The sequence below is a fragment of the Sinocyclocheilus anshuiensis genome, unplaced genomic scaffold (genome assembly GCF_001515605.1).
Source record: "Sinocyclocheilus anshuiensis isolate Anshui unplaced genomic scaffold, SAMN03320099.WGS_v1.1 scaffold387, whole genome shotgun sequence".
Taxonomy (NCBI): Eukaryota; Metazoa; Chordata; class Actinopteri; order Cypriniformes; family Cyprinidae; genus Sinocyclocheilus; species Sinocyclocheilus anshuiensis.
The window spans coordinates 840558-866141 of record NW_015549624.1 but is presented as its reverse complement, the minus strand read 5'-3'; the positions used below and the strand labels follow the sequence as shown (position 1 = coordinate 866141).

Below are 25584 nucleotides of genomic sequence, written 5' to 3'. Positions count from 1 at the left end.
TTTAAAAAAAACACTTTTTTCAACTATTTGCCAAGATGGCATTTCTATTTTTACTTGAAGTACTAAAGTAACAAAAACTAAATAAATTAAAACTAATACATAAAATAATAAAAGCTGTAAACTATTAAAATGACAAAAACACTTAACAAAATTACTAAAAATAAAATCTAATTCAAAATATTGCTAAAAACCATAAAAGTATACTGAAATAGCATTCTACTTGACTCATGCTATCTTATATCTTGTTTTTCAGTAAATCAGTAAATTTAAAATACCATCACTCAGGACTGTGGTCTTCTCTTTTACATTTAAAATGAGCCATTTTGTTTCATTCTCCTTTTTGTGAATAAAACAAATGAGGTCTGATTCACAAGGTGATCTAAGAAGAACGCTGTCACAGGAACAGCGATGAACTGCAGTAACCAGTTCTTACTTTTTTCTGCATTGCAGCTTGCATGGAAGATACCACGAGCTGGCTCCACATTTGGTTCCAATGGACTACACCAACGACCCTGATGTTAAAATCCCTTTAGCCCTCATAGTCAACATGCCGGAACTGAAGGTAATGCTAACTATTCACTGTAGAACTCCCCTTCCAGTTTGCACACAACAGCATAAGTGGGGGCAGAAATATTCCCGTTCTCTTGTTTAAGCAACATGATGCTTGTGCAGTGACCCTCACTGCACATTTAGTTTATATCAGATATAATAGACACTAGTTTTTATAGGGCAAAATTGGTTTTTAATGGCCACACTGGCTGGGCTGTTTATATGACAAAGCACAAGCGGTGGGAGCGAGGGATATAACACCACTATGCTTGTGAAAGTTAACGCTCCATGAGATGATGCCGTTTCAGCAAATTATGTTAGCGCTTTAGATATTCTATGGTTGTAAAGACGCATACATTTAATCAGACTACAGCGTCAAGAGATCGTTTATAGGATTAGCCAATAAGAGCATTAGCATTATGCTAGTATTAAAGTAATAATGATGTTACTTTGTAGAGGTAACACTTTATTAGTGCCATTCCTGAACTGATTATTTTAAAACTCTTTCAGATTATCTCCTTTCAAATACGAACTTGTACTTTTTTTTAAACTCTGTAAAGCCTATTGTATCATATTTGATATGCAAATATTGGAGGCTTCTAAATTATCACTACGATCAAAACGTTGCTGAAAAACCTATTTTTCAATCTACTACATGCCCTATGTCATCTGATTTATAGGTTATGCTTTTTAGCAAGTAGGGACTTTTAATATAATTGTAAACACATCCTTTAGGTTGTGGTTCACGTGTCTTTTCACGGTGAAAGAAAACTTTTATAATGCTAGCAATATTTCAAGATGAACACGAACTGGACTGAAGCAACTTTACTTTATTAGCCATAATTTTTTAGAAATATATTAAAATGTGAGTATGAAATATAGTGGTCGGCCTTGGCGATATATCGGTCGATATTTGGCATTTTTTAAATATCGGCATCGGCCGATAAGTTTTTCTGTTTGGTCGATGCGTTCGAGGTGGGACTTTTATTTTGACGGCGCGCCAGACTTTTATTTTGATGGCGCTGAGAACGGCAGCAGCGAATATGAAAAAGAAAGGTTAAAACTCATTAAGGAAGTAAGAAACATGGGTGTTGAATCATTTAATTTGTCAAACCTCTTGAAAGAGCATGCAGAACAAGGTAAAATATATGGTGCTATTGTTAAATACATTAAAGAAATAGGATTAATCAGGAGAATTTAGGAATGTGTGTGTTTTGGTTTTTAAAAAAAATATATATTTTTTTAATATAAAATATAGATAAATATAAATATGTATTTATTAGTGCTCCACACTCCAGTCCAGTTGGTGGCGGTAAATGCACCAGAAGTTGGTTTGCCATCCGCCATAAAACGTTATTAGAAGAAGAAGAAGAACGGCAGCAGCACACAGTGCTCACATTCTCCCTCTTGTTCACTGTCGTCCTTAACAGTTCTGTCTAATAATCAGACAGATCTGTCTAATAATCAGATAGAACGGTTAAACAAAGGAATTAAATTATGCTGCGCTTTATGCATTTGCCCACTGCCATATTAATGTCATTTTCACTGTGTGCTGTATGTAAAATGAGTGTTACCTTAGCTTTATTTGAAAAAATATGATTCCCAATGCACACAAACTTCCCAGAATACTGAGTGCCCTGTTGGTTACAGTGTTTACTTCCTTTTTTTATTATATTTTTTATTAAATATTTATTTATTTGTGAAAAATACTTTGCCATAAAGTATACGTATGTTTATTTAACACATTTATTTTTTAATCCATTTTCAAATTATTTTTACATTTCTTAAATATTAATTAAAATAAATAAAATTATATCGGCTTTATATCGGCCACCCTGCTTTCCAAGATATCGGCATCGGCTGTCAAAAAAACAATATCGGTCGACCACTAATGAAATATGAAACATAGTGCTTTTTGAGGAATCTTTCAAACATCATTGTATTCCATTGCATTATATGTTTTGCACCACAATAAAAACACAATAGAGCTTTGATCATAAAACTTTTTTTTTATATCATCTTACTAAGACATATTATTGGGAGATAAAGAGTGACATCTGATATTTATGTCCATTTTATGTACGTAATCTGCTATACTGTTAAAAAGATCCAATTGATTTACATTACAAGCTATTTGATTTAAATAAGACATATGCACCTTTTTTCGAAATATTAAATCTAAAGGTTCAATCTAATAAAAAAAATAGTTCATTAGAGCTGAGGATTCATTATTACGATCATATTGCTGATCCAATCTCAACTTTCCTTAATTCAGACCCAACCCTCAAAATTGGCTGGGTGTTACGGCTCCAGAATGAGCCCCATTATGTCCCCCTTGCTGGAGACATAATTTTACTGCCCTCTAAAGCAGTCAGATGCACGAAGGAGCTATAAACCCAACCCTAGGAGGTGGATGATACTGATGGAGACCACTCAAGCTGGGATTGATGGGGCTACGACAGCTTCCAGTTTGCAAAGATCCTCTCAGCCTTCGTAAACATAAATCTCTGACCCTTCAGTTGCATAATTAGCCTTTTCGTGCAGAAGTAGAGTGATTTAACACATCAGAGCATTAGAGGGCTGTTTTCTTGACATCTGCCAATACAAATGCCTCTGAGTTTTTTGACATACACATTGATGGATGTTTTTTATGATGTTGCCCGTAAGACAGTCTACCTTTTCTTCAATTCTTACATTTTCTTCAATTCGAAAGAATCCAATCTGATTTCAGATTCTGAAAGATATATGAACCCTAAACCTTGCAATCCGATTTCATGTTCATTTACATGTGCATTACATGTGTTCAGAAACTAGTGCAATAATGTCCATAATCACAGTTTTTGCCTTGCAGACATATCAATAAATAAATAAATAAGATGTAATGTATATCAGACAAGAGGTTTTAGCAAATATTCAGTCTTCTCAACTGACCAGTTTGGAATATAGCGCATGTAAATACTGCACTGCGCATATGTGCAAGGTATTTTGAAATGAAATTAAGAAAATAGTCAGATTCAAGCATTTACGTGCCAGATGATTTTTCTGGTCTACACCTTCGAATCCGTTGTTGAACTTTCCTTTGATAGCAGTGTTTACATGAAGGCTATTCAGTATGTTTTATTTAGTCATCAATCCAGTTACTTACAGATTATTTGGTTGAATGAAAAGTAGCTAATCTGAAATCATGCCTGAAGTTCCTTCAAGTTGAACTGTGGTGCTTGCTATGGCTTATACTCATCACTTGAGCAAACCCATAACCCGAAGTAACATATTATACCTCAAATCCTACATGTAAAGCTTGCTATTTTGACCTTGCAGATGGTAAAACGGCACAAAAATATCACCTGGGATGGTGTAGTTATAATTCTGCACAGGATGTTGAGTGTTTAAAGCAGAGCAGAGACATCAGGTTTGATCTTGCTCTGCTGTGTTCATGCTATTGTTCCCAGAGCTGTTGAGTCAGCTAGTAGCAAAGGGCATAAAAATTCCTTTAGGCCAATAGCCAGTAAGAAATATATGGGCACCAGTTTGGGGAGTCAGCCTTTCTATGTTTTATACATGACTCACTCAGCAAAACTCCCTCTGCTGCACACATGCTTATGTACAGCCATACATTTGCGCTCTATAGCCAGGCCTAGATACAATCTACAGATGGTTTTTTTTGCATCTACATTGATTTTTAAGGGAAAATATATTGACTTAATAATTAATACTGCTCTGGGTGTGTTTTCACGGTGTGTGTGTGTTCACTACTCACTGCTGTTTGAGTGCACTTGGATAGGTGAAATGCAGAGCACAAATTCTGAGTATGGGACACTATAGCCACACGTCATGTCACTGTTAGTAAAATATTTCAAAGAATAGTGTGGTATTATGTGATTTTTATGGTTTCACCATTGCACCTTTAATCGTAGGTTTCCATAAGAATATCCAGATAAATTTTCCACAGTGTTGTTTCTGTTAATTGTTACTGTCATTTTCAGTCATTGAAATTAAGCTGAAATAAAATTTAATATAAATAGATGGAAAAAATGAAGTTGAAGTACTGAGAATACTAAAACTACAATCAACATCAAATCAAACAATCCCAAAAAAAATAAAGAATCACAACAAATTTGCTAAAACGTAGACTGACACTGAAAATACATCAAAATCTTACTAAATACAAAGTTCTGTCATGAAACTCTACATGGCGCAGACCGATAGGTTCTAACTCAATCTGATATAATCACATCATTGCTCACATGGTGCAGCTGATTGGTTTCTTTTTGCATCAGCAGATTGCTGCTCAACATTCAAAAACTTGGCTAGTGCTTTGCTGTAGCAGTTGCAGCACACTTCAGAAACCCTCCACCTTCCCCAGCTCCACCTGTATAGATCTGCTACAGGGTAATTTCATGTATGTTATATATGGAGATTATTTCATGTATGTTATGTATGTTATTTTCTACATGCTCGCAGTAGTATGTCTGTGGATGTATTGGCAGTAGCAAGTCGGTACTTGCTCTGCTGCAACAGAATCGTAGCAGATCTATTCCAACAAGACCAAACACATTAACATTGCCATGTACATTACCATGCTAAACTCTCAAAGAGTTGTCATGACAGAAATACTATAATAGTAAATAGACAGATCATACAAAATATACAATAATATTGCAGCCTCTCTAGTTCTTTTTATAGTGTTATCCCAATAAACCTAAAAAAATATTCAATTTCGGTTTTCTAGGAGAATCCGTTCAGGAATCGGATTGTGGAATCATTCTCTGAAGACGGCCAGGGGAACCTCAGCTTCAACGACTTTGTGGACATGTTTTCAGTTCTCAGTGAAATGGCTCCCAGAGAACTGAAAGCCATTTTTGCTTTTAAAATATACGGTAAAAGTCATTTTTTATTAACTCATGTACAGTCCACAAGGACTGTCACAGTGCACAGTTTTAGAGGTTGTAATAAACATTTATATTGCAACTTTCATAAACGCTGCAGCAATTTTATAACATGAACACCTTTTGTAGTTAATTATTATCTTCTTGTTTTGTTCTTAGACTTCAATGTGGATAATTACATCTGCAATGAAGACTTGGAAAAGACTCTAAACAAGTTAACGAAGGAGGAGCTAACACCAGAGGAGGTTAATCTGGTGTGTGAGAAGGCCATTGAGGAGGCCGACCTGGATGGAGACAACAAGCTCTCCTTTGCCGACTTTGAGAACATGATCTCCAGGGCCCCTGACTTTTTAAGGTAAGAACAATAGATGTAATAACGTGACTTATTTCCTCAGATGCATTCTATTCAGAGTTTCGCTTATTATAAATTGTAATTTAAAGTTAGGGCTTTGGTAGTTCAGTCTATTTTAGATTGTGGAGAATGCGGGCACAATTCTCATTATATAATTTCATTAATCACTAACATAGATTGAATTAAATAGTCAAATCTAACTAAAAAATGGCAATTTAATTTCTATTAGTGTTCTGTAGTGTTAGCTTAGCAACATGCTAACATCAAACTCATCGAAATCTATTGAAATAAATTGCAAGTTGAGTTACTATTTGTATGATGTATAGATTTACTGCCTGTGTAGAATTTCCCAAAATCAGTTGCATATTAGCTTCTTTTTTTGGATAGCATGCTGCCGTATGTACTTACGCTTATGTACTAGTCACTAGTTTGTACTTCACAGAAATGATGCTCATCATTTTATTGGGAGTTCATGTGTTCATATCAGACATACTAAGTTCTTATCAGTGTAAAGGCAGTTATGCTAGTTGCTAAAGTTCTGGTTAGCTTTCTACTTTGGAGGCACGCTGCTATAATTTGGCTGCAGTGCGCTTAAATATGCTTTATAGTGCAAGAGTTCTTCTGCTTGGCTTTTACAGGCCTTTTTGGACTGCACAGCTGTGCCTCACTGACCACATGACTGAGAGGGACAGGAAGGTTTTGTACCATCATTTGAGTGTGACGTGACATGTGGCCAAGTATGGTGACCCATACTTGGAATTAGTGCTCTGCATTTAACCCATCCTTAGTGCACACACACAGCAGTGAACACACACACACCGTGAACACACACCCGGAGCAGTGGGCAGCCATTTTTGCTGCGGCACCCGGGGAGCAGTTGGGGGTTCGGTGCCTTGCTCAAGGGCACCTCAGTCGTGGTATTGAAGGTGGGAGAGAGCGCTGTACATTCACTCCCCCCCACCCACAATCCCTGCTGGTACGAGACTCAAACCCGCAACCTTGGGGTTACGAGTCCGACTCGCTAACCATTAGGCCACGACTTCCCCAATTTGGAGACCTGGATGCCAAAAAAATCTAGAATTGCTTTCAGCAGCTGTCAGTCAAAGAGAGAATTACTTTCTTGAACACTCATAGAAAGTTAACGTAGAAGGGATTTATGCCCTTAGCATTCTGCTAACTGTACTTTTTAGTAACTTAAAGGTGACGTGTCATTTCTGCACTAACAAATTACAAAATAAACAAAAAACAACACTGTTTGCATGACTCAACCATTTAAAACTTTAATGGGAACATGTACCCCTAAATCAGATCTCATATACACATTCATTATAGAGTTTAAGGATTAACAGTGCTACAAGAGACACTTTTAATTATGTTTCATTTTTTTATTAATCTGTAGTGCTTCTTTCTGAAAAGAATTAGATGAAGTGCTGTTGCATAATCACTGAGTGGCCAATTCACTAAACACATTTTTGCACATGGTATTTCAACACAAATACCTGTGTCTTATTTATTAAACACTCACAATCCATCTTAATCAGGTGCTAAATGCTGTAAACTCTGTATACCATTCAAAAGTTTGGGAGTAATGGCTGTTTTACATCACATGAATAAATTACATTTTAAAACGCATTACAATAGAAAACTAAAATAGAAAAATTACAAAAGTACATATTTTACTATATTTTTGATCAAATTAATGCAGCCTCGGTGAAAAAAAACTTAATTCAGTGAGACTTCATTCAAAAACATTTTTAAAAACTTTACAACCTCAAACTTTAACTGGTAGTAAAATATTATTTTTCAGATAAATACACTTTTTCGCCATTTTTGTGCCATTACCTGATTATGCACGTTTCTTTAGCAAATCAGTTATGGGGAGGAAAAAAAACATAGAAAACATATAGAAACCACACACAATTCACAATTCAGTCTTTGTAAATTGCTTCTTCACTGTTTTAAACATTCGTTCAAATGACAGTAAAGGGTGACATATGGTAAAAAACTCCTTTTAAGAGAATGACACAGCACTTTCCCCAAGTGTCGTGTGCACAGGTGGTTAATGTCTACTGTTGAAGATCTATGACAAAGGCTTGGAGCTCAATTCTTTCTGCTATTTGATCTAGTGGAATTCCAAATTCATTTTAGAATCAATTTTATTACCAAAATGCCATTAGAAGCCATCTGCTCTTCATCCTGGTTCTTCTCGAATACTTTTTAAAATCACATTGTGAACAATGTTCATCAGTTACCAGTGAGACAGCAAAAATCGACTCGAGTGGTTAAGACTAATGCCATCGCTTTAGGGACATGAAACGGCGTAATTCAATTTTGGCTGGTCCTTATGTTTTTATGTTTAATCTAATATGCTCTTTCTGTCTGTCATCTTTCTGTACTGCAGCACCTTCCATATACGAATCTAAATTGGCTTCAGTGGAAAACACCAATGCTGATGTTCCTTGAACAGATAAGTCCACATCGGAGGATAAATGTCTACTGTTGTTTTCCTTTGATTTTTGGAAGTACACTTGACAGGATTACTGACTGACATGGCTGTTTCATTACCAATGAAAAGTTTGGATCAGAAATCCCTTGTGTTTTCGGAGAAAGGAAATGGAAAGTTGAGGCCTTTTGTGGGTTTTAACCACACACCTTGTCCTGGAGTAAAACTAATGTGGATTGTAAACCACTTTTATGGGCTTCTACCAATGTCCGTGGCACATTGGGCACAAATTTAACTCACTCTCCCACTTCAAAGACTCTTAATTGGGATCAAATAAATCATGGGACAGTTTTCATTTAGGAAGGGACAAACAAACTGGACAAACTGGAGTGAGAGAGAGGGCTACAAGTACATTATTGGCCACCGAGACAGAGTTTTCTACAGCTATGCAATCTTTCTCCATAAAATGCATGAATTAGATTATGGTCCCCACCTTTCCCCGTTCCCTAATCTCCCGACAGCTTTGCCATTTCACAATCTAATTGCTTATAGAACTGGAGCATGACGACAATCATATCTAAATGTTCTCCAGTTGAATGAAGGGCTCTGTCATCATATATTCTCTTAATTGTCTTCTCTGTCATTTGCTCTCCATGTATTTGTTCTGACCACAGATCCCTCTATCCCTTCTGTCCTAACTTGAGGTGTTAGTGTCAAACTGTCTCTTACCTTTTTTCAGTATTTGATGTGATAGAGGGCATTTGACTTAACTTTTAATAAAGGTTTTCTGTTGATTGTTGACTGAGTGCATCTATTGATATTTTGGGGTTAATGCTTGATTTTGTGACAAAATGTATTATTTAAAGGGATAGTTCACGCAAAAATTAAAAGTCTATCATCCTTTACTCACTCTCATGTTGTTCCAAACCTGTATTTTTCTTCCGTAGAACGAAAATTACAAAGAATGTTCACGTCGCTCTTTTCCAAAAAGTATAAAAATCACGACAAACAGTAGTCTATGTGACTTGTGCGCTATAATGGCTTTTTTTTTTTTGAGGGACAGATTATAATTTATGACACTGACAATTTTGATCTCTGCTGTAGGGATAGTTCACCCAATAGTGAAAATTCTGTCATTAATTACTCACCCTCATGTCGTTCCAAACCCGTAAGACATTTTGTTCATCTTCAAAACACAAATGAAGATATTTTTGATGAAATCCGAGAGCTTTCTGACCCTGCATAGACAGCAATGCAACTGACATGTTCAAGGCCCGGAAAGTGAGTAAGGACATTGTTAAAATAGTCCATGTGACAAAAATTAAATAGTCAAACACTGACACGGAAGAGAAGAAATTGTTGAATAAAGTCATTATTTTAGTTTTCTTTATGCACAAAAAGTATTCTCATAGCTTCATAACATTACGGTTGAACCACTGATGTCACATGGAAAATGTCCTTACAACCTCTCTGGGCCTTGAACATGTCAGTTCCATTGCTGTCTATGCAGGGTCAGAAAGCTCTTGGATTTCATCAAAAATATCTTCATTTGTGTTCTGAAGATGAACAATGGTCTTACGGGTTTGGAATTAATGACATGATGGGTGGGTTATTAATGACAATTTTCATTTTTGGGTGAACAATTCCTTTAAATCTCATTTGTGCTTCATTTTGAGAATTAAAGGGATAGTTGACTCCCAAATGAAAATTCTGTCATCATTTACTCACCTTTAAGTCAGTGGGGTCCAAAACAACTTTGAATGGACAAAAACAACACCGAGACATTTCTCAAGTCTTTTTTCATGTTCCACAGAATAAAAAAATGTTTGGAACAACTTGGGACAACACATTATATATCCAAATAGAACAGCGCTGAACTTATTATCGGGACAGTCCATCTTGAGCACATTGTGACTTGATCGTGATGGAGGAGTTTTCTAGTTACCAGCCTATCCCTAATTACTTACTCTAAGAGATGCTTTTTTTATTATTATTATAAATATTTGAATATAATTTTAGCTGGATTTTTGTTACCCTAGTCATGGCCCTGGCTGTTTCTTTGTCCTCTTCTCGTTCTAGTTCAAAGCCCCATGCAGCTGCGAACCAACCAAAAGGAAAAATTGAAATCGCATCATATGACCCCTTTAACAACAAAGATGAGCCAACAATGATTCTTCAGCCTATCCTGTCGTATTCCACTTTAATGACTTTTTAAGCTGAATGAGATCGTTAGGAGCAGCGCTGCCTCAGCACTCGTATGATTATACACAGCGCGCTTTGAGCCCGGTAAAATCTCCACCCAGAGATGCACAGAGCTGTCCTTGGCCATATTAGTTCAGCTGATGATTTACTGGGTCAGACGCTTCTGTCCTTTTAACAGAGTCCAACATTGATTCAAATGCTTTAGACTGTTTTTCAAGGAAATGTTGTTTAAGATGTTAATGTATAGGTTGTGCTTCATTTGGGTTGTGACAAGATGAGTATGTGATCCTGCGCGTGGTAGGAAGAGGATTTTTTTCTACACGCATTAATCTATTTGGAATGCCAGATGAACACATTATCCGAATCCGAACATATTCTTATGCTAATTTGCGCTGCACTTGGTAGATTGCATTGGTCATTATGGAAATGAGATGTTGCGTCGGTGTTCTTTAATTTGCGCGTTGTTATTAAATCACCTGCAGAAATTTCCACACCCATCGGCACTGTTTTGGAATTGCGTTCTTGCACTAATTTGCCCTGTTTAGTAAATTTGGCCCTTTCTCTTATGTAATAAATGTTTCTCATAATTTTGACATATGTCACAATTTATCTCATAATTTCAACTTTGTTGTCATTGATTTTATCTCATAATTATGACTATCTCATAATTGTTTGTCATAATTTTGACTTCGTCATCATTGACTTATCTTAATTTCAAATTTGTCATCATTGACTTGTCATCTTGATTGTCTTGACTTAGTTTGTCATAATTATCTCACAATTGTTTGTCATAATTTAAACTTTTTGTCGTCATGACTTTTTCTCATAATTTAAACTTTGTCGTCATTGATCTGTTGTCTTTATCTCATAATTAAGACTTATTTTGTCATAATTATGAATGTATGAATCGTTTTTTTCATGAAATTGAAAACATATCATAATATAAGTCTCTTAACATATTGAACCCATTTTATCATCTGCTGTAGGGAAATCTGAATGCTTATAAAAGTTATAGATCGTCTCTCCTCAACAAATTCATGTCTATAGCACAAAGTTTAATATAAGCACCCGTACAGCAACAAAATTCTCTTAAAGGGATAATTCACCTAAAAATTATTTACACACCCTTATATTATTCCAAACCTGTACGACGTTCTCTCTTTTGTTGAAAAATGTCTTTGTTTTGTTATTTTTTTGTACATACAATGAAAGTCAATAGGGTCAGGGTGAAAAAATTCAGAATTTTCATCTTGGGGTAAACAGTCCCTTTAAATGGTAAAAAAGCATCCATTATCTGAAATAGTTATGGTTTCTCACATTGTTTTCATCATTAGACAAGTGTTTTGACATACACATACCAGAAACAACTAAAATGGACTTTCAAATAAATACAAATGCACTTAGACCTTTGTTAATGGTCAAAAGATCCCATTAGCAGGGCTTACGTAAGCCATGAAAATGCTTCTCAGACATAAAACAAGGCATGCCTGGATAAATTGGTGAGGGACCGTTTTGGCGATATCACGACGGTGTGCCGTCATTAGGGATAACGCCGCCTGCGCTAATATGCTGTTAATTCCTCATCCCGTTACCTCCGACTCCCTTTATGAGGACTGTATTAAAAACTCCAGTGGGATGTAAGTGCTGATGATGCGCCTCTGTTAATTACGCCTCTCACTCTGAGCATCTGCTGATTTAGATTTGCTTCTGTTCCAGTCTGATACAGCCACTCAGGCTGCTGACAGTAATGTAGGCATTAGAGCATTGATTCTTTTGGACGCAGGGCATAAAATGGGACGTCAGTGACTCACACATGCGCAGCGGTTCACGCACACGCTCGCTGTGCTGGCCTTGGCTGCCCTCTAATCTTATTAGCCCAGTGATGTTTGCCAATATGGCGTCCCAAGAGTTTCAAAACAATCCATTTTGGTGTTTTTTTAGGAGCCAGTTCGATAACAAAGGCAGGGTATATATCAGTATTACTGGATGTGTTCAAGTAATGGCTTTTTTGTCAGGCAAACGCGGTACGCTAATCTCCTGATCAATAACGATAAACAAGGAAACACAATACGTTTGTTTGAGTCTGCAAACACATCATCCTAAGTTTTACACAATGCTTTTACATCAAATTTTGGAGTTTTACCATTAGCTTTAGCATTCAAAATGTCTATTTTGGCACTGTAGCCACATGCTAACTTGATTTTTCATAGTAGTGTGTGATTCTAGATAAGTGGTTTATCCGAAATCGCCCTCTCATTACCTATTCCCTTAAAGGAAATGAAAATGAGTGCGCAAATTTGGAAAATTGCTTGTATAAACCTTAATTAAACAATTGATAATCAATTAAAAAGGAACTCAAGGCCCATTTACACCAACGATGTAACGATAAAGATTCAGTTTTAAATGTTAATGACAGAGGAACCACATCATTGGAATCACTTTTTTCCAACTGACGATAAAAACATTGGCAGCCAATCAGAATCCACCTGACTTTAAAAAGCTCAAGCATTTAAAGTGGCAGATGACAAAACTGTAGTGTGCGCTTAATAATGAAACAGAACATTAGCATTCATTGGTTAGTTATCTTTATAGCTATCACTTTAATTTTGAACAGGCCTTTACTATACATCTGTATGATTCCACTATGGATGCCATCTACTGCCAAAATGTGGGAATTCATTCAGCGCAGCCCTAATGGTGCATTATGGGTATTCTCTAGCCACTGAGTCTAAATTGGTTGTTATTGCCATGCATTGTGGGATTGAATGAGTATACTTGATAATGTCCACTGTTTTCAGACACCACTACAAATGGCTGTTCGCTTAAAGGGATAGTTCACCTTCAGTTGGTCCCCATTTATTTGCAGTGCTTTTTCTTCCTATAGAAGTCAATGGGGACCAGCAACTGAAGGTGAACTATCCCTTTAAATACGGCACTATAGATGGTTTCAGTGGCAACAACATAAACAAACGTTACTGCATGTATACTTTTGTGGCCCAAACGTAACTTCCGGTAGACTTCTGCAAAGAATCAATAACAACAGCAAAGTCCCTGTAGATTATTTCTGATAGCAAGCAAAATATGTTTGCTGTGTAAATCAGACAGGCTTATTGAACATGCAAATTCATTCTCTGTCAGCAGGAGGTGCTTTTGGAGCGGCAGAAATAGAGGTTTCCCCGGTAACGGCTGTACATAAAGCAGCGCTGCGCTCATGAATGCTGCTTTACAAGCAAGATGAAATGAAAATGACATCGAAAATTTTCTGAAGACAGTCGATTTCCTTCAGAGATAGAGTGATATAAAAACACCCGTGCTGCGTTTTGATTTTGAAACGTGCAGTGCTCATGTTTATTCAACAAAGTCAAAGCCTTTTGGAAAATCTATTTTTGGTGGTCAGTTTTGATATTGTGGCGGGTGCCACAAATAAATCAATGTATGGGAAACACATCCCACAGCACAACAACCTAAGCCCAACTTCAGTTGACTCATCACCTTAACTTTAACTGCGTTTGTAGTCGGCACCACTAGCCAGACCGATAAACAAACACAGACGGTGTTTACGGAAGTAAACTTTGGGCGATTTTGGTCACAGCTGTAACAGCATTCCTATCAACCAATTATATTTTAGGTTCACATTAACAGATAAGCATTGCGATGGTCAAGAGCTGCATCCTAAATCACATACTGAGTAGGTACTATGTTTGATAAGGAACGAACTTTGCAACTTTAAAAGTATGTTCTATATAGTATGAATGTGAATGTAATTGGGACGTACTACATTCGTTTTGACTTTATTATCATGAGAGCTACCAGTGTCAAGGTTTATGTTAATAGATAAGCATTGCATTTAGGTGGTCAAGAGCTGTGTCCGAAATCACATACTGAGTAGGTACTATGTTTGATGAGGAGCAAAATTCGCAGCTGTTCTATATAGTATGATTGTGTGTAGTATGAGTGAAATTTGTATGTACTTCATCCGCCATGTTGACCTACAGTGTCCATTGGATGTGAATTTCATAACCTCAGTGGAATTACTGTAGATTATCTGGGTACTTTACAGCAACTGTTTTATGAATACTAAATTCAGACAAACTAATCTTTCACATACTGCTTTTCACCTGCTATATAGTAGGGAAGTATGCGTATTTGGCTATTAGGTTTAACTGGTTAGCTTAGACACATTAGCTCTGCTAGTATGCCATTTATCATACACACAGTGTATATGACGTGTTGTACAGAGAAGGACACATTTTGTAGAGCATCTCACTGCCTGAAGTTCTGCTGTCTGTGTGATGACTCTCTTATTTACGATTTCTGCTGCCCACAAAAACCAGATCAGTCACTGCTGGCAGCTTTATTGTCTCCATTTACATGAAGATCTTGTCCGACACCATTTGGTCTCTCGAGTTTGTGCGTAAGCATGCAAATCAGAGTCTTGCTTCTCCAAGGAGTCAGAAAGGCCGCTATAAATTTCTTCCAGACATAAATCACATGTGAGGATATCACCTCTACTCTCTGTAGGGAGTCAGGAAGTTTCTAGGAAACAATAATTAATTTGTAGTTGTGCCTGATTACTATGATCAATAGTCCTATAATTTAAATCCAAATGTAGTTGTCCATATATACTATACACTCTTTAGCTTTTATTAAATACATTTTCTGAGCCAGCTGAAGCAGAACTTTAATGTTCTTTGTTTGTCCTTAATTGACCAGTCATGGTTGTTTTATGTTGCCTAATCTTATTTTTCTACAGGATGTGATGTACAGTAGCTAGCAGTGTTTTCGAGACCAGCTCATTTGAGTCTGAAAACAGTTTAAGATGGTAGCTCTGGTCTTAGCGGTTAATTAACTGGTTGCTAATAGCTTAGCAAGCACTAATGAATAAACAGAAAGCTAAAGCTGTTTACAAATAATATGACTCACTCGTAGCATGAGTATTAGCTGGTTGTCAGTAGCTTAGCAAGCATCATTAATGAATAAACAGAAAGCTATGCAGTGACGTGACTTACCAGTCATATTGTGATATGAGATGATTGCAAATAGCTTAGCAAGCAAAAAAAAAAAAAGCTAATTTACAGATACTCACCTCAGCCATGTTATTAGTATTAGCTTGTTGCTGATAGCTTCGCAAACTAAATTAATGAATAAGAAACTAGTTTGCAGATAATGTGACCTCAGTAACGAGTATTTGCTGGTTGCTAATAGCTTAGCAACCCTTACGAAAAACAACCATCGTTTTATTATAGTAAAAGTGTAGTAACCATAATTTTTGGTGGACTGATTACCATTCGTGTGACCACATGGTTAAATTATGGTTAGTGTGGCAAAACCATGGTTAATTTGTAGTTACCATGGTTTAACTATATTAATTATGGATTATGTGATTATATTTGTAGTAAAACCATGGTTAAATTTTGTAAGGGAAGCACCATTAATGAATAAAAAGATACATTACATATAATATCTCTGTCACATTATATTTAATATTTGTCACAGAGATGTAGTTATCTGCTGTAAAGTTAATCATGGTTTTACTACAAATTAAAAAAACAACAACAATACTATAGTTGGTAACCACAAATTAACTATGGTTTTGCTATGCTAACCATAGTTTAACCATGGTATTTGTAGTAAAATTCTAATCAGTATACAAAAAAAAACAAAAACATGGTTAATACACTTTTACTATTAAAAAAAACATAATTAATTTTCGAGTTGTTAGCGGTAGGGGTAGCTATTTAGCCTACACAAGAATCATAATTAGTCTAAAGTCAGTTATATTTTCAGTTTGTTCATTGATTGTATCATTGATTTTAATGTTGAATTCTGTTTTAAATAGCATTTATTTACATGTTTGAAGTGTTTTTACTGGAAATCTGTTGTGTGACTATTAATATTTAGGTAAAGACCATAAAAGCAGGACACAATGACATCATTTGTTTTAATGATTCCAAAAGTTGTACTGAATCTCGAAAGACAGATGTGCACCTTCACAGATGGTCTCTGTTACTGGCAGCTTAGGTAATTCTGAAGACTGTTAAGTTTAACAGCTTCATTCCCTGTGTATTAATAATTCATGGTCAATAAAGTTGAGATGAAACAAGAAATTTTGTGCAGTAGGTATAAAGGTGTTTTTTATCAAGAAAATATGAGAACTTGCAAATCCTCAAAAACCCTAAAAGTGGCACAGGCTGACTATTCAAAATATCATTATTTTATTACACATCATATACATGAAATTCCTTTTCTTAAAAGAAAATGTCCAATAAACTACTGTGATTCTATAGCTTGTTGTTGACATCAAGACACAATATATATTTTTATTAAGTTAATAAATATTCTTGTAACACATAAAAGTATAAAATAAAAGTATATACAAATAGACATACAAAAATCCAGTGAAAAATAAAGCTGTACTATTCTAGTATTCAATAAACAGAAGTAGCTTCAGTGGATGGAAGTACGTTTGTTAACGACTGTTCTTCATTAGTGTAATGTTATGATTCACGCCAGTGATGATGTTCATCTGAAGAGGTTATTTTTTCCAGTATTCGGGGGAGAGCCATTTCCATTTCTCAGTCTACAGGAAACAAGAGGTACGTTATTAAAGTTATCATGTAACCTGTCATAATCATCTCAGTGTTTCTTAATATTAAATGTTATGTTCCATTAAGCATTTTGAAATGTAATAATGGAAAAATTAGACTTTTTTTATATATCACATTAACACTCACCTTAAGGGGCCGGGCAGATAAAATCTGCTTGGGTTTTAAGTCTGTTAGCGTTTCGTAAGTGTTAGTGTGCGATGTCTCCTCTGCTCTCGCTGTAGGCCGTGAATCAGGAATCTGCTCATACATGTCGTCAACCAGGAAGTGATTTGGAACGGGTTCAAGATGCACCTCGGCATACATAACATCGCTTTCCTGTATGTTGACCTTTGACATTCTTGTGTTTTGGTTGCCATGTGTTCCGGCTAATTGATAAACCGATGAATTGCACAGTATTTCCAGGCTGTTGCTAAAACATGGATTGCTGAGTTGTTCTCTCTGCATGTGGGAAGACATTTGCAGTTGGCTGCTTCTATTAAAGTGTCCTTCTTCTTTACTGTCATCGTCCAGGAAGGGCAGGGATTGGCTTCTGCAGTTCGGCACTAAGAGCTCAGAGTAAATGGTTCCTTGGTTTGCGGCAGGAACTTTCAGTAGCCTCGGGGCTCGGGAAGCTGTAAGTGAAATGTCTTTGCCCTCTGGGGGCGTTCTGGCTCTTTCTTTGGGCTTCTGCAGGTCTATCGGTGTGTACAGAACGTTTTCTGGGCTGTGCTTTGCTTCTAAGGAGGCGGCTTTCAGAGGAGGGCCTTTTCTTGGCACTGGCGGCACTGCCTGTGTAAAGCAATCATAATTATGCAGATGTGAGGCCATGGTCAGATGTTTAAACACATGGGGCCAGTTTTACTAACAGCTTGCGCCAGCGCAAACCGTCTTTTGGCGTTAAAATAGTACTGTCAGGTTTTACTAAAGTCGCACAGTGACGAATTAACGCTGAAAAGGCGTGGACACAGTTATTTTTGCACCTGACCAAATTGAATATGCATTTGTAGGAGTTTCCCTTTCAGACGCAAAAAATGATTCAAATGAATCACGCGATTTACTAACGTTTGTGCTCATCAAATTACTAGCATTTGCGCCATTATTTAACGGCCAAAAATGCATGTCTTAAACTATTTTGCGCTTGAAATGGCTGCAATTGTTGTTGTTAGGAGGAGGCACCGCAGAGAACAGAGCGTGTGGTAGAAGGGAGGATTTTTTCCACACATATTAATTTATTTGGAAAGAACACATTATCCGAACATATTGTTGGCCAAACTATGTTATTTTTAATTTGCTTCAGGAAATAAAAGACGACTTGAAATCCTCAACTAGGAGTCACGCAATACCAGCTCTATCAAAACTTCTTGCAACCCTTCATTTTTTTGGCCTCCGGTTCTTTTCAACATACTGTGGCTTATTTATTTCTTTACTGTTTATTCGTGACTATGCTAATTTGCGCTGCACTTGGTATATTGCGTTGGTCGATATGTAAATGAGATGTTGCGTCTGTGTTCTTTAATTTGCGCGTTGTTAGTAAATCACCCGCAGAAATTTCCACGCCCATCGGCACTGTTGTGAAATAGCGCTCTAATGCTAATTTGCCCTGTTTAGTAAAACTGGCCCCTAAACGGTTAAATAGATAAAGTATGCACAGAAAAAAAATACAAATAAATACTTACATTAAATCAAACAAATGTATAAATATAGTTCAATAATAAATTAATTAGTACAAATAAATAATATTTGATAAAATAATGAATTACAAAAGACAATTATTGCAAATTGAATTTAAATTAAATGGCAAATGTGACATACGGGTGTGTTTCTGTATCCTTTGGGCGGCAGGGCAGGGGGTTGCAGTGTCTCATGGGGTTTTTTGCACTGATCGTCCCAAATATCCTTCACAGCTTTAACACTTACTCCTGGCTTCTCCGTCAGGTCAAAATGAATCACATCATAGAGCTCACTTGTGGATGACTGCAACACAACACATTTAAGATCAGATATGCACAGACAAAAAAAATCAAATAAGTAATAATAATAATAATATTCTTGCCTTAGCAAGTATATGGTCTATAATGAATATAAGCATAATATTAGGTAAATAAATTCACTGCTCTTTAAAAGTTTTGAAAGAAATCTCGTATGCAAACCGAGGAGGCATTTATTTAAACAAAAATATAGTAAAACCATAAATATTGACACATTTTTATCATTTAAAGTAACTGTTTTCCATTTGATTATATATTTAAAAATTTTCAGCATCATTACTCCAGTCTTCAGTGTCACATGATCCTTCAGAAATCATTCTAATATACTGATTTGCTGCTAAAGAAACATTTATTATTATTGTCAATGTTTAAAACAGTTGCTGCTTAATATTTTGTGGAAACTGTGATATATTTTTCAGGATTTATTGATGAGCAGAAAGTTCAAAAGAACAGCTTTTTTAAAAAAAGAAAATAAATATTTTGTAACATTAAATGTACAAAACCATAAATGTTGCTGAATAAAATGATTCATTTTTTTTTTTTTTTTTTGAATGGTAGTGTATACCATACAAATAATATATTTTATTAAAATATGTATGATTATAAATTCACCTCAAAACATGAGAGTGTCAGATATTCTCCAAACGGCTCAATGGGTCTGGTCTTGTAATATTCGATGAGGCTGGTGAGAGTATCATGCATCTCTGTGTCGCCCGTCACAATAAAACGTCCGTCTTTATTCTGGTTGATGACAAAGTGCCGACATCGATCACGACCTCTGAAAAACAATGATTTAGACTGTTAAAATGGATTCAAAAATACAGTACATTCAATTAAATAATATTTTTAAACTAATTCGTTTATCATTTACATCACAAGCTAAATATTAACCCCAGAAATGCTGGTATTCAACCCGAAATTTTGCATTTTAAAAGCTTCCTCCTGGGCTTAAAGGAAATGCAAATATCTGGGTCATTTGTGAGAAATAAAAAACAATGCTAAATGCTACACCAGCAAATTACCAATGACCTTTATAGCCCTTATTTTGAAGACACACTTACTTGTATGTCAGAATGTATCCAGTGGCTTTATCACTGAGCCGAATGAGGAAACAGCCCAGTTCCTTGTCTTTCAGATGCTCCTCTGCATCCCTGTGAAACACAAAACCACAGGGAATAATGAAAGCGCTCCAACTTTGAATATTGCTAACATAACATTTTAAAAAATAAAGGTTCCAAAAGGGGGTTTTCACAACTTTTCAGTAAAAAGAACCATTTTTTCTTAATGTGAAGAACATTTAAAAAAATCTAAAGAACCTCTTTCTAAGTTTCACGGATGTTAAAAGTTCTTCATGGAACCAGATGCCAATAACAAACCTTTGTTTTTAAGAGTCCATAGATTCAAATAACCCCATATTTTTAATCGGCAAGACACATAACAAGAGTTTTTCTCAGAAGAACTAGCAATAAAGCTGTCGTAACAGATAGTATCACTTAAATAAACATCTTCTAAATGTCAGAAACGCTTCTTACTTTCTGCTGATAAATCCTTGGAACCATTCCGGGAAGTTGCCGTTGTGGAGAATCAGAGGTGCCTGGGTCTCTGTAAACCATTTGAGGGCCAGTTCCCTCAGTCTGCTCTCGGTGCTTTCCTGGACGTCTCCTTCGGGCTGGCTGTGGTCCATCCTCACTCGCTCCTGTGTCGATACAGAAAGGCAGATGAGACAATGCCACCAGCTTCGACACTGCAGGTCCACACCAACAGTCTCATTTGCCTATTTCCCCGGCGACGTCATAAAAAACCCCACCGCTGTTTCAACAGAGCCATTGTTCGTGTTTATCACGCCAGAGCCAAGTCAGTTCGACATGGTTACATTTTACCGCACCAGGTACCTTCCTTTCTCAGGGTAAGCGAAACGGCCTGAGGTCATGTAAATTTCTCGTGAATTTTGTGTATGATATATCTGCGCTCGCCAACTCACTTTTACTGATCATCTCGGAAGTTTAAATTAGATCACGTTACAGCTGCGTAAAAATAGACGGTCTGTGTGAACCTGATGGGAAATTACTTCATACATCCAGTAGAAGTCACCTTGACTGTTGGTTTCCGTTAAGTGTCTGAATTCCATGTACCTTTAAGCGAAACAGCAGGCAGGAGTGGAACCTGTGAGGTTTGGGCCTCCTCTGCTCCATCGGATGTGTTCTTGTGAGGTAGTTGTGCTGCTGTGATTTAGAGTTGCACTGTCTTTTGCAGTGTCCGCTGCTCCATAGAGATCCTACAGATGGACAAAATGTAAAACGTCAGTTCACTTCATTTTGTTATAGGTTCCTTTTTTCTGTTTTTAATTCAGAATTCATAGAAAATGTCTTGTATATCAGCAAATAACAGCAGGTATATTTATTCATTTAGTTAGTAAGTAAGTTAGTTATACACGGTTTCTTTTCTGTGGAAGACGTAAAGTTTATTGTTAACAGTATAGGTTCCATTTTTTCTTTTCTGTTTCTTTTTCTTTTTACATTTTCTTCTTATTGGTTGATTGACTCGATGACAGAATAGCAGGTTCTTTTTTCTTTTTCTTTTGTATTTATTTCTATTTATATGTTAAATTATTACATTCAAATATATAAAAATAAACATTCAAATAAAAATTCAATGTACACAAAATAAAAAAATGTTGTGTACATACTTTAAATTGTTTATGTACTTAAGGTTATGTGGGAAATTATTCTGTATTTTTAAGTGTTTTTTTTTTCAGTATGTTAAGTATTTTTGTTTATTAACTCAATGCTTAGATTACATTTGATATACTTTTATGTCTATGGGGCATTTTTAAGTCATTTTTAGTGCCTTTAACTTCATTCATTCAGTTAAATTAATGTTTATGCACTTAAAGTTATATGAATCATTTTTAGTACTTTTTAGTATCTTTATTTATTAATGCTTAAATTGAATTAAACAATATATTTGTATGTACATAAAGTTATATGAATTATTTTAGGATCTTTAGTGACTTTTACTTTTTATTTATTTACAAATTAAATTAAAACCCTAAAGTAACTTGGATTTTTATTTTTATTTTTTTAGCGTTTTTAGTATCTTTATTAATGCTTAAATTGAATTCAACAATATATTTGTATGTACATAAAGTTATATTCATTATTTTAGGATTTTTAGTGACTTTTTATTTATTTACTAATTAAATTAAATTAAAGGCCAAAAGTTGGAATGGAATTTTTTTTTAGTATTTTTAATTTCACACTACCACACCATGTATTGCTATATTCACAAGCAAAAGTTGAACAAATATTACACGTAGTATCATACCTAAATAATTCATTAAAAATGGAAATAAAAAATCCTTCAAACCATCTTACAATCTGCAACATAGAAAGCCGTACGTACCTGTTGGTGTGCGCTGATGTGTGCAGTGTGGTTTGAGTGTCATGTTGCTCAAGATTAAAACTGTCCTCAGCCTCTCACGCGTCTGATATAGTTCTGAAGAGCAGGAGGACGTTCTGAAGGTGTGTTGACTGTTATGACATTCACCTCACACATTGTTCCACGCAGGGTTTGGAAAAACAGTGTTTTAGAGAGGGTAAGACACTCAGCTCGCGTATGAATGACAGCGCGAGGGAGGGAAGGAAAAAAACACAAGCATTCTCACTCGGATCACAGCTTACAGTTTCCTGAAGAGAAATGGAACACACAGAGGAAAGAAATGTGGTCTCACTGCGCGCGCACACACACTTTCTGTTTGTATGGTGGGTTATGTACTTGCAGGAAGTCGTAACTTCAAGAAGCTGCATATGGCAAATGATAAAAAAAAACGTATATAATACAGTGGCCATGAAACATATTTGCATACTTAAGCCATACTTAATGTCTGAATGTCATTACATTACATACAAAGTGTTAAAACAAGTGGCATTTAAAAAATATATTTTCATGCAAATCATTTCACAATAGGAAAGGTTTTTCAAAATAATAAAATACACTAATACATTTTTATATAATTACATATATTTTGTCTATTAAATTTCAAAATTGAAAATGAAAACTTTGAAATAAAATTACCAATACAATGTAAAAATATGAAAATTATAATAATAAATAAATAACTAAATCATTTCATATATTTGCATGTCTATTTAAATTGTATATATTTACATGTCTATGTAGAAAAGTGAAAATTTTGAAATAAAATTACCAATACTTTGTGAATTATATATATAAATTAATTAATTAATAAATAATAAATATTAATAAATGTAGACACTTAAGCCAAACTTAAAATGTATTAATATAATTATATTTATGTAAATATTAATGAATTTTGATACTACATAATGCTTCACAAAAAAAATCACAAAATGTATATAATATACAATATATGAATTATTTAAGAGTTTGTTCATTATTACATAAAACACAAATGAAATAGAATGTATTTACTTTATTATCTATAATCTATGAAATAAATAATTATAATGAATATAAATAAATGTTGGAATTTAAGCCACATTAAAAATGTACAAAATTAATAATACAATATAATATATTAAATACATTTTATATAGATATAAATAAATGTATATAATACAAATATTTATAATACAATAAAATTTTAAAAATTAAAATATAATTTTACTTATTTATCTATACTTATTTATCTATATTTTATCTACTTATTTTATACATTTTTGTGTGGTTTAAGTATCAACAGATCAACCAAGATTATTACACCATTTCTGGCTGAAAGTACTACATTGAATCAGTTTTTGAAATCAGTGTCCCCAATGCCATCATGTTAGAGAGGTCGTCAGCGTGGCAGCACAGGATCGATAACTGAGTCATCAGGGTTAAAGTGTGTGTACTGTAGCGCTGTGGTTTTTGGTCTGATCTGTTCTCCCCACCCCTCACACGTGGGACAGTAGAAATAATGTGTGTGGCACTGGTGGACAGGGTTTTCCTCAGACCTTCCTTCCAGTGTCTCTGCTGTATTTCAGCTGTCTGATCTGTCATAGTTTAGGGACTGTACTCATTTCCCTTGTTTGGTGTTAGTGAATCACTTACAACAACATGTAAACCAGTTTGGTATGGGATGGTTCACCCAAAAATGAAAATTCGGTCATTTACTCCTTGTATCATTTCAACCCCAATTGTCTTTCTTCCATGAGGCACAAGGAGAAAAAGGCCTTTCGTTTTTAGCTTTAAGACTCTAGTTTGTGTGACGGTAGATACCTACATTCTTCCTAACTTCCTGTAATGTTGAAAACATGGAATTGTTCTTGTGACTAATAAGCCGTTTCAAAAAACCTTCATCGGTTGTGCTGTGGAGGAGTTGCATTGAACGATTTTTCTGTTGACTGAGACTAAATCATTTCTACATACAGTATAATCTGACTTCAGCCGAATCAGTTTAGTGAATCATCGCGGCTTTGAACTTTAGATAAATAATGTGGTTGATGGTTTAAAAAAAGACGAATGCTGATACACTTCCATTTTAAAAGTTTGGGGTTGGTAAGAGTTTTAAAAGAAGTCTCTTAGAGTCACCATTTAATAAAAAGAAATACAGTAATATTGTGAAAAATTATTACAATTCTAAATAGCATGTGCTCTATTTGCATATATTTTCAAATGTAATTTATTCCTGTTAAGCAAAGCTGAATTTCAGCGTCATTACTCACAAATGACACACTTGTTGTTGAATGACCCACTTGAACCTCAGCAGATAGAGGCCAGAAGTTGAAACATGAAGGTAAAAGGAAACTCGCACTTATCTTTGAGACACTGTGGAGGAATACAAGTCAGACAGAGTGACATTTCAGAAAGGTCAGACAGGCGTCTGTTTACAGCGGAGAATGTCAGAGTGACGGTTACGTCTGTTTGCTGCAGGTTTGTGTGACAGCTTTAAAGATCTGAAACTTTTAAGACAACCACCACAAGAATAAAAGGAAAAACAAGCTACAAATAATTCGCCATTAGACATTAGCATTTAAATTATGCCTTTTAACGACAACAAGTAAATAAATAAATAAATGCAATATGCTAGGTTGTATTTTAATATTTGTGACCGTGGAGCACAAAACTAGTCATAAGTAGCACAGGTAGCCTATATTTGTAGCAATAGCCAACAATACATTGTGTGGGTCAAAATTATCGCTTTTTCTTTTATGCCAAAAATCATTAGGATATTAAGTAAAGATCATGTTCCATGAAGATATTTTGTAAATTTCCTACCGTAAATATATCAAAACTAAATTTTTGACTAGTAATATGCATTGCTTAGAACTTCATTTGGACAACTTTAAATGCAATTTTCTCAATATTTTGATATATATATATATTTTTTTGCATCCTTAGATTCCAGATATTCAAATAGTTGTCTCTACCAAATATGGTCCTATCCTAACAAACCATAAATCAATGAAAAGCCTATTTATTCAACTTTCAGATAAAAAAAATTGACCCTTATGACTGGTTTTGTGGTCCAGGGTCACATTTTGTTATTGGTTATTATGCATGGCTTGCTTATTAATTAATTTATTTTCCAGCTAATGAGCGATAAAAACAACAG

General features: G+C 35.2%; 2 protein-coding genes across 2 annotated transcripts in view; one reads left to right on the top strand and one right to left on the bottom strand.

Annotated features, from left to right (window-relative positions):
- The window catches only part of LOC107659500 (calcium and integrin-binding family member 2-like), a 32588-nt gene extending 23577 nt beyond the window's left edge, over positions 1 to 9011 (top strand). Inside the window, exons 4-7 of the mRNA XM_016448462.1 lie at positions 451 to 562; positions 5279 to 5426; positions 5595 to 5790; positions 8189 to 9011. Of these exons, the coding sequence (XP_016303948.1) occupies positions 451 to 562; positions 5279 to 5426; positions 5595 to 5790; positions 8189 to 8210 (478 nt within the window). The 3' untranslated portion in view covers positions 8211 to 9011. The remainder of the gene's footprint in view (positions 1 to 450; positions 563 to 5278; positions 5427 to 5594; positions 5791 to 8188) is intronic.
- Positions 9012 to 16888: 7877 nt separating this feature from the next.
- On the bottom strand, positions 16889 to 22742 carry LOC107659499 (uncharacterized). Its single transcript, XM_016448461.1, has 8 exons — positions 22410 to 22742; positions 21140 to 21282; positions 20540 to 20703; positions 20069 to 20158; positions 19620 to 19785; positions 18832 to 18993; positions 17167 to 17808; positions 16889 to 17012 (listed from the first exon to the last, which is right to left on the bottom strand). Exons 1-8 carry the CDS (start codon positions 22450 to 22452, stop codon positions 16968 to 16970), a joined length of 1455 nt encoding a protein of 484 aa, XP_016303947.1. The 5' UTR covers positions 22453 to 22742; the 3' UTR covers positions 16889 to 16967.
- Positions 22743 to 25584: the final 2842 nt, after the last annotated feature.

Excerpts from the sequence above, each read along its gene's own strand:
- LOC107659499 (XM_016448461.1), bottom strand. The coding sequence starts at position 22,452 with ATGACACTCAAACCACACTGCACACATCAGCGCACACCAACAG. Across the intron at positions 21,283-22,409 it reads ACATCAGCGCACACCAACAG|GATCTCTATGGAGCAGCGGA; the intron begins GTACGTACGGCT and ends GTCCATCTGTAG. Across the intron at positions 19,786-20,068 it reads GGATACATTCTGACATACAA|AGGTCGTGATCGATGTCGGC; the intron begins GTAAGTGTGTCT and ends ATTGTTTTTCAG.